This window comes from Saccopteryx leptura, chromosome 4 (genome assembly GCF_036850995.1).
Source record: "Saccopteryx leptura isolate mSacLep1 chromosome 4, mSacLep1_pri_phased_curated, whole genome shotgun sequence".
NCBI classification, from domain to species: Eukaryota; Metazoa; Chordata; class Mammalia; order Chiroptera; family Emballonuridae; genus Saccopteryx; species Saccopteryx leptura.
In genome coordinates, this window is record NC_089506.1 from 211289941 (window position 1) to 211306516 (window position 16576).

Consider the following 16576-nt stretch of genomic DNA (forward strand, 5'->3'; position numbering starts at 1 on the left):
TCCTTTGCTTATTTTTTAATCTGGTCATTTGATAATGTTTCTGGAGGTTAACCTTTTATCAGATGTATGATTTGCAAATGATTTCTTCCATTGCATAGGTTGTCTTTCTACTCTGTTGTGTTCTTTGATTAACAAAAGTTAAGCTTGATGTGGTTAGTCCATTCATTTTTGGTTTTTGTTTTTTTGTTTTATTTTGTTTGCTTTTGTTCCCTATGCTTTGGTGTTATATCCAAAAAATTGTTACTAAATCTGATATGAAGCTTTTTCCTTATGTTTTCTTCTAGGAGTTTTATGGTTTGGGGTCTTAGCTGGTTCTTTTTATCACTGAATAATATTCCATTGTGTGAATGTACCATAGTGTATTTGTTCATTCACCTATTGGGGGACATCACGGTTGCTTCCAATTTTTTTTGCAGTTATGATTAAATTGCTATAAGCATTTGTGCGGACTTAAGTTGTTTTTGTTTTTGTTTTTTTAATTTTTCTGAAGTTAGAAACGGGGAGGCAGTCAGACAGACTCCCGCATGCGCCCGACCAGGATCCACCTGGCATGCCCACCAGGGGGCAATGCTCTGCCCATCTGGAGCATTGCTCTGCCGCCATCAGAGCCATTCTAGCGCCTGAGGCAGAGGCCACAGAGCCATCCTCAGCGCCTGGGCCAACTTTGCTCCAGTGGAGCCTTGGCTGCGGGAGGGGAAGAGAGAGAGAGGAAGGAGAGGGGAAGGGGTAAAGAAGCAGATGGGTGCTTCTCCTGTGTGCCCTGGCCGGGAATCGAACCCGGGACTCCTGCACGCCAGGCCGACGCTCTACCACTGAGCCAACCGGCCAGGGCCCGGACTTAAGTTTTAACTCATCTGCCTAAATACTTTTAAGAGCACAATTGCTGAATCATATGGTAAAAATTTTTGTTTGCTTTGTAAGAAACCGCCAAACTGTCTTCCTAAGTGGCTGTACCATTTTATATTTCCATCAGCAGTGAAAGAATTCCTGTTGCTCCACATCCTCACTAGCATTTCGTGTCTTCAATTGTTTGGATTTTAGCCATTCTGGCAGGTGTGTAGTGGTAGCTTATTGTTGTTTTAATTTACAGTTTTCTAATGAGATGTATTATTAAGCATTTTTTCATATATTTATTTTCCATCTGTGTATCTTTTCTGGTGAGGTGTTTGAGTTCTTGCCCCCCTTTTTTTTCTTGAAACTTTGCTCTTTTTTAACTGGTTGTTTGTTTTTTTATTTTTGAGTTTTAAGTGTTCTTTGAATATTTTGGATGCAAGCCCTTTCTCAGATATGTGCTTTGCAAATATTTTCTCCTAGTTGGTGGCTTGTCTTTTCATTTTCTTAGTACTTTTTGTAGAGCAGAAGTTTGTCATTTTAATCAAGTTCAGCTTATTTATTTTTCTTTCATAGATCATGCTTTTGGTGTTGTATCTAAATAGTCATTGCCACCTGGGCCAGATAGTTTGGTTGGTTGGGCATTGTCCTTAAACACAGAGGTTGCTGGTTTGATCTGCGGTTGGGGCACATACAGGAACAGCTCAGTGTTCCTGTCTCTCTCTCTCTCTCTCTCTCTCTCTCTTTCTCTTTCTCTCCCTGCCTCTCAAGAACAAACAACCAAACAAACAAATAAAAAATTTTAAAAGTTAGTCATTACCAAATGCAAGGTCACCTAGATTTCCTCCAGTGTTATCTTCTAGAGGTTTTATAGGTTTGTCTTTTACATTTAGGTCTGTGATCCATTTTTAGTGTTTATTTCTATTGATTTTAGAGAGGAAGGGAGGGAGAGAGGGAGAGAGGGGAGGAGAGAGAGAGATAGGAACATCGATCTGTTCTGTACATGCCGTGACTGGGGATTGACCAAGCAACCTCTGCTTCAGGACGACGCCCTTACCAGCTGAGCCATCTGGCCAGGGCTCTTCTTTAATATCGAATTGACTACTCTGAGTCGTTTGCTTGTTCATATAAACTTTAGAATCATTTTGTCACTATCTATGTAATAATTTGCTGGAATTTTCATTGGGAATACATCGAATCTATAGGTCAGGTTGGGAAAAACTGACATTTTGATAATATTGAGTCATCCTTTCCGTGAACATGGGCTATCTTTCTCTCTGTTTATTTCATTCTTTCATTTCTTTCATGAGAGTTTTATATTATTCCTCATATAGATTCTGTACATATTTTGTTAGATTAATAACTAACAAATAGTATTTCAGAATTTTTGGTGCTAATATAAATGGTATAGTGTTTTTAATTTCAAATTCCAGTTCATTGTGGGTTCATTGTTTTCCAAAATATGAAAATATGAATCCATGCTGATTGAAACAAAGTGGAACTATTTAAGATGTAAAAAGGAAGAGCTAATCAACCTCCATTTCCCCCAGATTTGGTACCCAACTTTTTTATTTATTTTATTTTATTTTTTACAGAGACAGAGAGAGAGTCAGAGTGAAGGATAGACAGGGACAGACAGACAGGAGTGGAGAGATAAGAAGCATCAATCATTAGTTTTTTGTTGCGACACCTTAGTTGTTCATTGATTGCTTTCTCATATGTGCCTTGACTGTGGGCCTTCAGTGGACCGAGTAACCCCTTGCTTGAGCCAGCGACCTTGGGTCCAAGCTGGTGAATTTTTGCTCAAACCAGATGAGCCCACGCTCAAGCTGGTGACCTCGGGGTCTCGAACCTGGGTCTTCTGCATCCCAGTCTGACGCTCTATCCACTGCGCCACCGCCTGGTCAGGCGTACCCAACTTTTAACACGTGGCTTGTGCTGGTCAACACCTTTCTCCTTGCTCAGCAAACTTGCAAAACCTACAAAACTGTGATTAGACAAATAGGGATTTTTCATTTTTACCACAGTAGGATTATACCATGCCATATTATTCTCTGTCTTTCTTTTAGCACTTAAGAATTTATCATGGCTGCCTGACCTGTGGTGGCGCAGTGGATAGAATATCAACTTGGAAGGCTGAGGTCCTGTGTTTGAAACCCCTAGGTCACTGGCTTGATATGGGTTGCCAGCTTGGGCGTGAGGCCACTTGGATTGAGGGCAGGATCATCAACATGATCCCAAAGTCACTGGCTTGAAGCCCAAGGTCACTGAGTTGAGCAAGGGGTCACTGGCGCAACTTGATCAAGGCATGTATGAGAAACGATCAGTGAACAACTAAAGTAAAGTAACTACAAGTTGATGCTTCTCATCTGTCTCTTCCCTTTCTCCTTTTCTTTCTTTTTCTCTCTCTCAAATCAATAAAAATTAAAAATAAAAGGAACTGATCATGGCCTAGCCTGTAAATAGTGGATGTAGTTTCTGTCCCCTCTCTCTCAATGCTTTATATACATATGTTTGTGTGTACACACATACAGTGGCACCTTGAGATACGAATTTAATTCGTTCTGTAACAGAGCTCGAAAGTCAGTCAAGTCGTATATCAAACTGCTGATACTGGACCTGTGCGCCAATGCGCCAACTAGTGGCAGCTTCCCGAATCATGACTCGTATCTCAGAATTTCGCTTGGATTTCAAACAAAAATACGGACCAAGTCGCAGCTTGTATCTACAAATTCATATGTTGGTCTGTTCGTATCTCAAGGTACCACTGTACATACACACAGATTATTCCACATATATAAAGTTTTTAGACAGGTGTAGGCATTTTATCTTTACCTTTTTTTTGTCTGTTCCCATTGCCACCGTGGGGTAATATGAATCAGGAATTGTGTGATGAGTAATGGTTATCCTGATTAGACACCAAATTTTTTAAGCGTAGGAATGATGTCGTGCGAGCACCTCTGGGCTGTGCCAAGCACAGGGTTGGACATTCGTGTAGCAGTTGGTAGCCTAGAGTTTGGTACTGGGTTTCAGTTTCTCTATCTGTGAAGAGGCATACGGTCGTTGGAGAGATGGGGAGAGATCCTACAGATAACATGCCTGGCATGTGGTAGGTACTTAGGAGATGGGAGCTCTTGTCAGTGAGTTCTCTATTGCAAGTGACTGGGACAGGGAAAGGGGCCAGCCCCTTGTTGTGAGAAGGAGGACCCAGTCTGGGGACGGTCTGTAGGTGGTGAATGCCAGCCGTGTATACTGGGCGGTGGGAACGACCAGAGCCTGCGGTTGGGAGGAAGGCTGGCCCCCAGGGACCCAGCCTGCCCTAACTGCCCTCTTGTTGCCTCCTCTTTGTTTTTCCAGGACAAGCAGCTGAGGATCTTTGACCCCAGAGCAAAGCCTGAGGCCTCCCAGGTGAGTTGTGAGGCCCCAGTGGCTCCAGGAGGTGCCTGTAGGGGCAGGCTTAGCCTCCTGGCAGACAGATTCTGCCACATCCCGTACCCCTGGCCAAGGCCCGGTGGGTGTCTGGGGGGGTCACCAAAAAGGTGGGCTCCAGCTCTTTCTCGGAAGCATATTCTGGGTCCTGGGAGGGTCTGGCATTGATCACAGGGTGAGGCACAGCCAGGCTGCCCACATGCCTTCAATAGAGGCGTCCCGTGGCTTCAGGAAGCTAATTTGAGACTCCAACTTCCTTTTCTTCTTTGAGACTTTTATCCCCACCTTCCCTTCCTGGTGTGGTCAGCAGAGGCTAGCCACAAAGGAACGAAAAGACGCAGTCCCTATCTTCTGCACCTCTCTAGTCTCAGCAGCAGACCTCTGTCTCTGCCCAGGGTCTGTGGGCTGTTCCGGGGGTCCTGCCAGATTTGCAGGACACGGGCAGTGAGTGTGTTTGGTTTTGTCTGTGGGTGTGCACGGGGTATGTGGCCCTATGATTTCTGAGTGGGTTCATGTTATTGGCATTCAGTCTCTTCGGAGTCATTCATTCATTCAACAGTAGCTTGGTGCCAGGCACAGAATGTTCTATAGTGAGCGAGCAGACATACAGGGTACTTGCTGAGGGGCTTCTCTTGCTGGGACAGCTTAGTGCTTCTCTGAGGAAATGGCTTGGGTAAAAAGAGGACACACACAGACAGCCAGAGGTGGGGTGAGCTTTTTCTAGGAGTGAGGACCACAGAGGAGAGGCAGGACCCATGGTGAAGGGCCGGTCACCTGTGCTGTGGGAAGCCATTGGAGAAGGTTGTTTTTTTTTCTTTTTTTTTTTTTTTTGACAGAGAGTCAGAGAGAGGGATAGACAGGGACGGAGAGAGATGAGAAGCATCAATCATCAGTGTTTCGTTGCGGCACTTTAGTTGCTCATTGATTGCTTTCTCATATGTGCCTTGACCGCAGGCCTTCAGCAGACCGAGTAACCCCTTGCTCAAGCTGGCGACCTCGGGGTCTTGAACCTGGGTCCTCTGCATCCCAGTCCCATGCTCTATCCGCTGTGCCACCGCCTGGTCAGGCGAGAAGTTTCTTTTTTTATTTATTTTTTATTTTTATTTATTTATTTTTAGCAAGAGAGAAAGAGAGGGACAGACAGAATAAGATGCATCAACTCATAGTTCCAGCACCTTAGTTGTTCACTGATTGCTTTCTCACATGTGCTTTGACCGGGGCTCCAGCCGAGCCAGTGACCCCTTGCTTAAGCCAGCAACCTTGGCCTTCAAGCCTGTGACCATGGGGTCGTGTCTATGATCCCGTGCTCAAGCCATTGACCCCCGCTCTCAAGCTGGTGAACCCACATTCAAGCCTGTGACTTCAGAGTTTCGAACTTGGGTCCTTGGTGTCTCAGGCCCATGTTCTATCCACTGCACCACCACCTGGTCAGGCAAAAAGGTTTTTTTATTTAATTTTTTACTTACTAATTTTTAGAGAGAGCAAGAAAGAGAGAGAAACATCGACTTGTTCCACTTATTCATGCCATCATTGGTTGATTTTTATATGTGCTCTGATTGGGGATCAAACCTGTAACTTCAGCCTTTTAGGACGACACTCTAACCAACTGAGCTACTTAGTCTGGGCCCATTAGAGAGTTTTGAGCAGGAACAAGCAGATTTATGTACATTTAAAAGTTTTTTTTTAATTGATTTATTGATTTAGAAAGAGGGAAAGGGGGAGAAAGGAAGAGAGGGAGAAAAACATCTATTTGTTGTTACACTTATGTATGCATTCATTGGTTGATCTCTGTATGTGCCCTGACCAGGGATCAAACCCACAACCTTGTCATATTGGGACTATGTTCTAACTACTGAACTACCCAGCTAGGGCTGGATTTACTTTTTTTTCTTTTCTTTTTTAATGAGAGTAAGGGAGATACAGAGACAGACTCCTGCATGCGCTCTGACTGTGAGACACCTGGCAATCCCCATCTGGGGTCGATGCTCTGCCTGTGTGGGGCCACTTGCAACTGAGCTATCTTTAGCAAAGCCTGAGGTGGAGGCTCCACAGAGCCATCCTCAGAGCCTGGGGCAGATGTGCTTGAATCAGTAAAGCCATGGCTGTGGGAGGGGAAGGGGGAAGAGAGAGGAAGCAGATGGTCACCTCTACTGTGTTCCCTAACTGGGAATCGAACCCAGGATTTATACACATTGGGTCAGTGGCTCTACCACTGAGCCAATTGGTCAGGGCCAGATTTACATTTTTAAGAATATTTTTTAAGAAATGGATAGCAGATTTACCTTTTTTTTTTTAAAGGATCAGGAAGGGAGAGAGATGAGAAATATCAACTCATAGTTGTGTCACTTTAGTTGTTCATTGGTTGCTTCTCATTATGACTTGAGAGTTGGGTAGGAGGGCTAGGAGGGCTCAGGCTGAGCCCGTGACCCTTTGTTCAAGCCAGCAACCTTGAGCTTCAAGCCAGCAACCCTGTGTTTAAGCTAGTGAGCCTGTGCTCAAGCCGGATGATCCCACGCTCAAGCCAGCGACCTTGGATTTTTGAACCTGGGTCCTTAGTCCCAGGTTGATGCTCTATCCACTGTGCCACCACTGTTCAGGCAAGCAGATTTACTGTACTTTCATTTTTTAAGGTTTTGTTTATTGATTTTAGAGAGGTAAGAGATTGAGAGAAAGAGAAAGAAAGAAAGGAGGTGGTGAGGAGTGGGAAGCATCAACTCTCATATGTGCCATGACTGGGCAAGCCCAGGGTTTTGAACTGGTGACCTCAGCATTCTCGGTCAGTGCTTTATCCACTGCGCCACCACAGGTCTTGCTGGATTTATGTTTTCTTTTTAAGGTTTTATTTATTGATTTGAGAGATAGAGATAGAGAGAGAGAGAGAGAGAGAAAGTAGGGAGGAGGAGGAGGAAGCATCCTATATGTGCCTTGACCAGGCAAGCCTGGGGTTTTGAACCAGCAACCTCAGCATTCTAAGTTGATGCTTTATCCACTGCAACACCACAGGTCAGGCCAGATTTACATTTTTTTTTTAACTTTGTTTTTCTTTTTTTTTTTTCCGAAGCTGGAAACGGGGAGGCAGTCAGACAGACTCCTGCATACACCTGACCGGAATCCACCCGGCATGCCCACCAGGGGGCGATGTTCTGCCCCTCTGGGGCGTCGCTCTGTTGCATCCAGAGCCATTCTAGCGCCTGAGGCAGAGGCCACAGAGCCATCCCCAGCGCCCGGGTAATCTTTGCTCCAGTGGAGCCTCGGCTGTGAGAGGGGAAGAGAGAGACAGAGAGGAAGGAGAGGGGGAGGGGTGGAGAAGCAGATGGGCACTTCTCCTGTGTGCCCTGGCTGGGAATCGAACCCGGGACTCCTGCACGCCAGGCCGACACTCTACCACTGAGCCAACCGGCCAGGGCCCAGATTTACATTTTAAAAAAGATTTTTCTAAAAGCTGATGAGCCTTTTCCCTAAGAAAGATGAAGTTCAGGTCCTGTTGCCAGGTCAGGAGAGGAGCTCCCCAGCAAAGCCCCAGTCCCATCATAAATACTCTGGTCTCCATTTCTAGACCCCTTTTTCCCTACCTGAGGTCAAGGATAATCCACCAGCAGTAGCTGGGGCCTTGTTGCTCCACCCCCTCCCCTGCATTCCCCTCCTGTAGTTGTACCTTTTTGCCGAAGATAGTCCAAGGCTGGCTGAAGACCAGAAGAAGGCTCCCTCCTGACAGGTGAACCCAGTTGGCCAGCAGTGTGTTTAGTGCTTCTCCCGCCAGGCTGTGTGCCTGTGGCGGCTGTGGGTAGCTGAGCCTGAGCCTCAGGCAGTGTGGGGTAAGCAGTGAGCTCCACTGGATCTCTGTGCGGCTGATCTTCAAGCCTTTGCCTGGAAAAGGGGCCCAGGTTCAGGAAGGAGGAAGACTGAGGCTCTGTTGCTCCAGCTTTCTCAGGGTGCCCTCTCCTGCCCAGGGACTTGGCATAGTGCACAGCACCCCCATTCCTGCCCCACTGGGCATTGCAAGCTTCTCCTGGCCTGAACGTTTTCATCCTTTCCCTTTTCCTCCTCATCCTCCTCACCTTCATCTTCCTCCTCCTTCTCACCCTCTTCCTCCTCCTCACCCTCCTTCTCTTCCTCACCCTCCTCCTCTTCCTCACCTTCATCTTCCTCCTCCTTCTCACCCTCTTCCTCCTCCTCACCCTCCTTCTCTTCCTCACCCTCCTCCTCTTCCTCACCTTCATCCTCCTCCTCTTCCTCACCCTCTTCCTCTTCTTCTTCATCTCTTCCTCACCCTCCTCCTCTTCCTCACCTTCCTTCTCCTCCTCCTTCTCACCCTCTTCCTCTTCCTCACCCTCTTCCTCTTCCTCCTCATCTCCTCTTCCTTACCCTCCTCCTCTTCCTCACCTTCCTCCTCCTCCTCTTCCTTCTCACCCTCCTCTCCCTTCCTCCTCTTCCTCATCCCCTCTTCCTCCTCCCCTCTTCTTCTTCCTCACCTTCTTCCTCCTCCTCCTCTTCCTCACCTTCCTCCTCCTCCCCTCTTCCCCTCCTCCTCCCCTCCTCTTCTTCCTCACCTTCCTCCTCCTCACCCTCCTCCTCTTCCTCACCTTCCTCCTCCTCCTCCTCTTCCTCTTCCTCCTCCTCACCCTCCTCCTCCTCCTCTTCCTCACCTTCCTCCTCCTCACCCTCCTCCTCTTCCTCACCTTCCTCCTCCTCCTCACCTTCCTCCTCCTCCTCCTCTTCCTCCTCCTTATCTCCTCCTCTTCCTCACTTCCTCCTCCTCCCCTCCTCCTCTTCCTCACCTTCCTCACCCTCCTCCTCCTCTTCCTCTTCCTCCTCCTCACCCTCCTCCTCCCCTCCTCCTCTTCCTCCTCTTCCTCCTCCTCCCCTCCTCCTCTTCCTCCCCTTCCTCCTCCTCCCCTCCTCCTCTTCCTCACCTTCCTCCTCCTCCTCCTCCCCTCCTCCTCTTCCTCACCTTCTTTCCCTCCTCCTCCTCCTCCTCACCCTTCTCCTCTTCCTCACCTTCCTCCTCCTCCTCCTCACCCTCCTCCTGCTCTTCCTCTTCCTCCTCCTCCCCCTCCTCCTCCCCCTCCTCCTCCTCCTCCCCTCTTCCTCCTCCTCCTTATCTCCTCCTCTTCCTCATTGCCTCCTCATGTCCTCCAGCAAGGAGGGACAGTAATGGGGCTGAGGTAGAGATGCAATGGCTGTGGTCCAAGGGGCTCCAAATTCCTAGAAGAGGGAGAGAGATGATCTGGTTTTGGAGGGAGTCCCCCCCCAAAAGGGGCTTCTGGTCCAGGAGACCTGGGAAGAGCGTGGGTTGCTCCACCCACTCCGTGCTGCTGGGTCAGTGCCTGTGCTGGTGTGGGGGCAGTGGGCCTGGAATGCTGCCTGTGCGTGGCCCTGCCCCCCACTTCCGCCCGGGGCATCTGGCCCACACCTGGCTTCTATTAGGAAAACTACCGCTGGCGGCCAGGGCTGGTGTGAGCTGAGGGGCCAGCTCCAGTGATAGGCCTTTTGGGAGCACCTTCTCCTGAGACCTTCCTTCCCTCCAGAGGGGAGCGTTGTTTGGGGGGTGGCAAGGAAGGAAGTGTTGCCTGGTCCAGCCTCTGCCCCCCTGCTCCAGTGGCTGTCCCTGTTGCCTGAGGTTGGGTGGGGAGGCCCGAGGGGGCCTCCCTCTGCTCTCTTTGCTCCTTTTTTGGACCTTGTCTCAGGCAACCTGAGCTTGGAGCAGGGGATAGTTGGGCAGCTTCCTCCTGTTCGCACCCCTACTTTGTTTTTAGTTGGCATTTATGATCATTTACTATGTCCAAGGCCCTTGGCATGCAGGAGCTCCTTCCGCCCCCGTGACTGGCCTATACAGTCTGCCCTCGGGCCACTTCTGCCCCGTCACACAGCTGAGTAGCAGAGGCAGGTTTGGTGTAGGAGCTGGGCCACTCTGGTGCCCCTTCCTGTACCAGCACCCAGGTGGGGTTGTCCTAGGCCCTGAAACTAGGGGTGTGCTACGGAAGTATCCACAGCTGAGGGGTGTCCAGGTAGTGAGTACCCTGACAGGGGCAGGAGGGGGTCTGGGACAAGCCCTCTGACCTCTGGTGTGTGCAGGTGGACCTGTCCCTTCTGACCACTCCTGTGTGATGGACAGGCCTGCCGGGGTGTCAGGCATCTGGACACCAGCGCTGAGCTTAGCCAAGGAGGGGCGTGGGTGGATGGGGTGGGTGGGTTTCTTACCACTGCAGGAGGTCCTCTTGCTCTAGTTGGGAACCCAAGTCAGCTCCTCCAGCTGCCCTGCCCCACACAGGAAGTGTTGCCATGGCAACAGAGAGGGGATTTGGCTGCACTGGAGCTGGAATGCCAGGTATGCGTCTGCTCCTGGTGCCCCTGTACTGGGCAGGTATTGCCTGGTCTCAGCCTCTCCTGTTCTCTTACAGAGCCAGGTGTGGGGGAGACATGGGGACAGGGGCTTCTCCACAAGCAGGACACCCTGCTGCCTGTCCCTGTGAGAGGGAAACCCCCAAGGCCTGGCCTGCAGGTTTGGGCGGTGTGGGGGCAGTGGGCCTGGAGTGCTGCCTGTGTGTGGCCCTGGAACCAGCAGCGGTTCCTCCAGGGGCTGGGACTTGGGTTAGCAGGATGCCTGGGTCCCAGATGCAGCCTTCCTGCTGCCCCAGGAGAGGAAGAATCTGGGGATCTTTAAAGAGGGCTCCTCCTCCCTGAGTCTCACTGAGGTCAGCGAAAAAGAATTTGCCATTTCTGAAAATGAAAGTCACTCCAGTAATCTGGAGATTGAGGAGAGGGGAGGGATTCCGTGGCTATCCCTTTCCTGTTCGTGGGGCTTCCTGTGGCCCCTAGGAAGGCTGAGCTGAGCTTACCTGGAGTGGGCACAGTGGGTTCAGCCTCAGTTCTTACCTTGTCTTCACTTCTTGGTTCAGAGACCAGACGATGCAAGTGGAAAGCCACAGGGCAAGTAGGACTCGCTAGTCCACACCCACCCTCACTGCAACTGCCTGAGCACAGGGGCCTGGTTCTCCCAGTGTGAGCTCACGCAGAGACGTTTGTTGGAAACCTGAGGTGGCCAAGGCACAGCCAGGACCCTGGGCGTTTTGTGGCCCAGGCTCTGCTGCTTTCTAGCTGTGGCTCCATTTCCTTGCCTGCCCTCGCCTCAGGTTCCTTTTGCATAGATAGAGAACAGTAACTGTGGGCTCAGCCCACAGTGGGCAGGAGTCTCAAATAGCCAACAGCTCTCTTGCTGGGTGACTTGGGGAAAATGGCTTTCTTTCTCTGGGCCTTTAGTTTCTCCATGTATAAAATAGGGAGGTGGGAGATATGGGCCCAGGTATATTCCAACCCCAACTTGTGCCTCTGAATGAAGAACCGCTCTGTTGCTGCCTGGCGGCCCTGCAGGCTGGGTGTTGCGCCCCCTCCCTGGCCGCACTCAGCCGCTGCACTGGGCCCTGTGCTCTCCCAGGCCTCTGCGCTGCTGGCTTGGCCCACACCTGCTATCCTTCACGTCCTAACTCAGATGCTACCTTACATCTACTTCTCAGTTATACTCTACTCTGTTATGCTTTAAAAATGCAAATGAACCCTGAGCACAGTTCACTACTGTTAACACCCTTGAAACTGCCATCCAGTGTAGGTCCCACTATGGTGCTCTTTTTACAGATAAAGGAGCTGAGGCACAAAGTCGTTGAGTAGCTCATCCTGGGACGAGGCCCTCAGTGGCAGGTCAGGTTTTTACCCAGGTAGTCTGAGTCCAAAGCTTGCTCTCTTAACCTCCACTTTACCCTTTCATGGCATTAGTAATGACATGTGGTGATACCGTTGTTTCTCTTTGGTTCACATCTGCCTCCTGACTTGCCTGTTCTATGAGTTTGGAGACCTTTTTTGTTCACTGTGTCCAACACCTAGCATAATATGCAGCTCAGATTCTTGTATTGAGAAAATGAATGAGCAGCTCTCCTTAACCCAAGTATATGACCCTCCGTCTGAGATCTGTTTGACCCCACAACCAGCTCCTAGCACAGTGCCTGGCCCTTGGGAGGCTTCCTTGAGAGGATAGATGAATAAATGGTGCACAGATGCATTGTGAGGCATCCGGTTTGCTGTTTACACTGGGGGTATTTGCACACTGATGAGAGGGTGAGAGCCCATGTGACACTTCTGACCTCCTATGGGGTGTTGGGAGTGGAGCTGACCTTCACCCTGACCCTCGTATATGGAGAGAGGAGTGTGGGTTCCTGGTTCTCAGGCTCTGGCCCTGACTTCCTGTGCAGGCTGTGGCTGGGTGGGAAGTAAGCAGTGAGAAAAGCCCCTTGAACGACACTGAGCTGTTTCCGATGGTCTCCCACGCTGGGGTCTGCCTCTGTGGGCTGGGGAGGGGGCGCTGGGCCAGCTCATCACAGGCCGCCTCCCTCCCTCATTCATTCCCAAGGAGATCGTGGGAAGCTTAGAGGAAGCTGGCCACAGTTTGGGGTGAGCTATTTTTGGTAACAGGGTCTTTTGTCTCAGGCTCTAGAGGCCAGGGTGACTGGGAGGGAGCTGTTTGCATTTCCTCTGGCTGCCGTGACTCCCCCCTGCCTGGGCCCAGGGGACAGGGTCGCCTGTGGTATGAACTTGCCTCTCCTCCCTGGGTCCCAGGAAGCCTTCCAGCTGGCAGGCAGCTCCAGCACCACAGGAGGGCGGAGAGGGGCAGTGCTCTGCCCTCTCCGGGACATTGCCCAGAGCTTGGCACCAGGCCCTCTCCCCAGCCCCCTGGCAGCATCAGGAGGCAGAAGTAATTCTAGTAATCCCTTGATTTGCACAGTGCTTTGCAGCGGGCCCATTCCTCTCACATATAGTCTCAGTTGATCCTCTCACCAGTCCTGGGAAGTAGGTGGCTGGGGCAACATGAGCCCTATGCACAAGCGAGAAAAATGAAATTCTGAAAGGGCACTCAGGTCCCCAGAGCCTGGAAATGGTGGCCAGCAGCTGAGTGCTGCCTCTAGGACACCTGCCAGGGCAGTGACATGCTATCGCAAAGGGCCTGGTAGTGAGCAAGATAGCCTGACAGTCCCTAACAAGGAGGAGACTGAGCCCACGCTGGGTGGCTGGGTCTGCCCTCCAGGTGCAGCACTGCCTTTAGCCCAGGTCCGTCCTGTAGTGGCATGAGGCCCCTCCGTCTGCAGTCAGCCCCCGGGGCCCTGACCTGGCCCCTGCTGCTTTCTGTGTGACTCTGGCCAGTGGACCTGCAGTGGCTCAGCGCTCTCTCCTGCCCCCTGCAGAGCACACAAGGCCACGAGAACAGCAAGGATAGCCGGCTGGCGTGGACAGGCACCCAGGAGCACCTTGTGTCCACCGGATTCAACCAGGTAGGGCTCCTTGAAGGTGAACAGGGACCTAGAGAGCAGGGGTGAGGCCCACTGGCAAGCTAGGACTGGAGGCTCGCTCCAGGCCTGTCCATATACGGCCCTGAGTGCAGCCTGGTCTCAGAGCCCCGGGAGACCAACTGTGGCTGAAAACTGGCAGATTCCATTCTCAATAGCTAAGCCTGACCCTGGGAACCGTGGCTGCACCCCCAGGGACCAGAGTCCATGGAGGGAAACGCCCCTTGTCCCTTGTCACCTAAGGGTTCTTAAAGGGGCAGGACATGAAAACCCAAAATCTCTCTTCCTGGCATAATCCCCCTCCTCCCACTGCCTTCCAGGCTCTGTACTGGGGCAAGTGCCACTTTGCCAGACTGTGTCCTTGGGCACTAGGTTCCCAGGGAGCCTCAGGGGCTGATAGACGGCCCTCTGAGCCCCCTGACCTCTCTGCCCCTCCCCGTAGATGCGTGAACACGAAGTGAAGCTGTGGGACACCCGGCACTTCTCCAGCGCCCTCACCTCCCTCACCTTGGACACTTCACCTGGGTAGGAGCAGCTGGCATGCTGGGATGGGCTGGGGCTGGGCTGGGGCAGGGGCCCAGACGGTGTCTGGCTTACAGGTCTGTGGAGAGGTACCCCTGCTAAGGCCCCTGATGTGCGTGCGGTGGCAGGGCCATCTGCAGAGGACAGGGGCTCAGTCCAGTGAGAGGGCTCTCCCCAGCTCAGACCATCAGGGAGGTGGCTCGTCACCGGAGCAGCCAGGTGCCTGTGCTGGCAGACCTGGCCCTGCCTGGGGGCCTGGAGCATCACCTGCAGTGGGTGATGAGGCCGCTCGGAATAGGCAGCCCCTTGGTCCTGGCCTGGAGACTCAGGTTGGTGTATTTTAGTGTTTGGGGAGGGGACTGTGACCCGGCGGATGCATGGGTGGCCAGCAAGAGCATGCGCTTGATTTTGCTGTGGGTGTTCTGGTGGGGCTGAGGGCCAAGGAGATCTGAGGCTATTATCGCAAGGTGGACTTGGGGAGGGCGTGGGGTGATGTAGGGACAGATGGGCTGGCAGGTTTGAAAGTGTAAGTAGCAGAGGGAGGCAGGCCTTGAACTTAGTGGACTCTGTGAGACCCTCTCAGCCCTGGCCAGGTGCCTGTCCCTGCTTGTCCTTGTGGGGGGTACGGAGGCAGCACGGAGTGCAAATGCACTTCATCCTTCCTCCCCAGAAGTGAGTGGGAAGATTTGCGGTGGTGCCCTTGGGGTTCTGGGCAGAGATGGCCCAGAATCACTGTGGCTCATGGTGCTGAGCAGTGACTTGTCCATTCAGTCCACTGGGACCTCATGTCCCAGCTGAGGAAAGAGTTCTGGCTGGGACAGAAGGAGGCAGGGACCTGGCCCCTGTTCCAAAGCCTTATCCCTACTTAGCTATTACTCTTGGAGGGGCTTCCTGGGACTCCTACCACCACCACCAGGCAGGGGCATGCAAAGGTCAGAGTAAACAAAAGGTCCTTGGGCCTTGGATATCCCTTTAGCTGCTTCCTCTTCTATTTTACAACTGGGGAAACTGAGTCACAGAGGGTGCTATGACCTGTCCAAGTTCTAAGAGCATCAAGGGCTGTGTCTGGGGGCAGGGAAAACTAAACGCCATAAGAACTGCTAAGGTGTCCCCTGGCTGAGTGCCTAGGAAGGGGTAAAAGGTTGGTAGGATCCTCTGCTCCCATCCTCTCTCACAGTCCAGGGAGAGGGTGGGGAGCTGGCGAGGTCTGTTTCACAAATGAGGAACATAAGGCTGCTCGAGCGCCAGTGCCTTCCTCAGAATTACAGTTGGTTGTGAGGCTTCGGCCTGCTCTGGGCCCTGGGGATTCAGGGGAGTCACTAGGAACGCCCCTGGGCTGGAGCAGTTGGAGCTCCAGGGCCACCTGGGTCCACGTCTAGTATCTCCCACTCCTGGCCCAGATGCTGTGTTGGTATCTTGTCCCTGTGCCTCTGCAGGCCAGACAGCCCCTTCCCTGCAGGGCTCCTCAGCAGAGGGAGGGGAGTGACTGAAGCTGGGAAAGGGACCAGCACTAGCCATCAGAAGTTCCCCACTCACCAGTTCCTGCCTTTCAGGCTCCCCACCATGCCTGCAATGGGTCCCCCTCCCCTGGATGAGCAGCCCCCCCCCCCACTGTGCCCCATCATGGCCCCTGGAGGAGTTAACCGATGCCCAGACTGCACAGTGCCACTGGCCAAGGCTGACCCTGTAATTATAGTAGTTAAGAATAGCCTTGTAGGGCCAGTGAGGCCTGGAATTTCTCAAATCACTCCCAGATGGGCCCTCTAGGCCAGTGTTCTTCCCACTCCATCCCCCAGGCCTGGCCCCTGCCTCGACACCAGGCCCACACCCTTGGCAGGGTAGTAGGGACTCCAGTCCTCTACAGTGGTGGTGGACACCAGGGATACATGCCAGCCTCCAGGCTGGCCTGAGAGGTGGTGGGTCCCTACACTGGCTCCCTGAGGTATGGGAGCTGCTGAGTAAATTAGGCTAAAGGTGAAAAGTGTGGGGTGGGCACAACCATGGGCCTTCACTGCACCCCCTCGATTTCTTCTCTGTTCGCATATTTTCCATTTCAGTTTAGGCAGAACACTGTGTTCTTGTGAGAGCCAGAGGGGCCCAGAGTCAGGCACACAGCCGTCCCAGGCCTCTCCCAGGGAGAACCCAGGGCCCCACCTTCCCAGGGACCTCTGTCGCAGCCTCCACCTATGCCTTCCTTTTGTCATCCATGTCATATGTGGAGTGTACCTCACTAAGAGGAGATGTGTCATGGTGGGAAGAGCAGGACATCTGGGTCCTATCTGCAAAGCCAGACTCAGGTGGCAGGTCCACAGATGGCTGCCCTGCTCTCCTGGGTACCAGGCCACGGGTTCGGTGTAGGGTGGGGGTGGGGGTGGTCTCGTAGGGCCCAGTGCTGGAGGAGCAGCTTGTGCTCCGTCCAGGAGATACAGACACCACTGGTCTCAGGTTCATTCTTCTGCGCT

The 16576-nt window shown here is 52.1% G+C and overlaps 1 protein-coding gene across 4 annotated transcripts in view; it reads left to right on the top strand.

The window, feature by feature from the left end:
- Positions 1 to 16576, top strand: part of LOC136403683 (mitochondrial import inner membrane translocase subunit TIM16) — an 82497-nt gene that overhangs the window by 21730 nt on the left and 44191 nt on the right. For all 4 annotated transcript variants that reach the window (XM_066382713.1, XM_066382712.1, XM_066382710.1 and 1 more), the window contains exons 7-9: positions 4189 to 4239; positions 13491 to 13577; positions 14035 to 14117. In XM_066382713.1, the coding sequence (XP_066238810.1) occupies positions 4189 to 4239; positions 13491 to 13577; positions 14035 to 14117 (221 nt within the window). The remainder of the gene's footprint in view (positions 1 to 4188; positions 4240 to 13490; positions 13578 to 14034; positions 14118 to 16576) is intronic.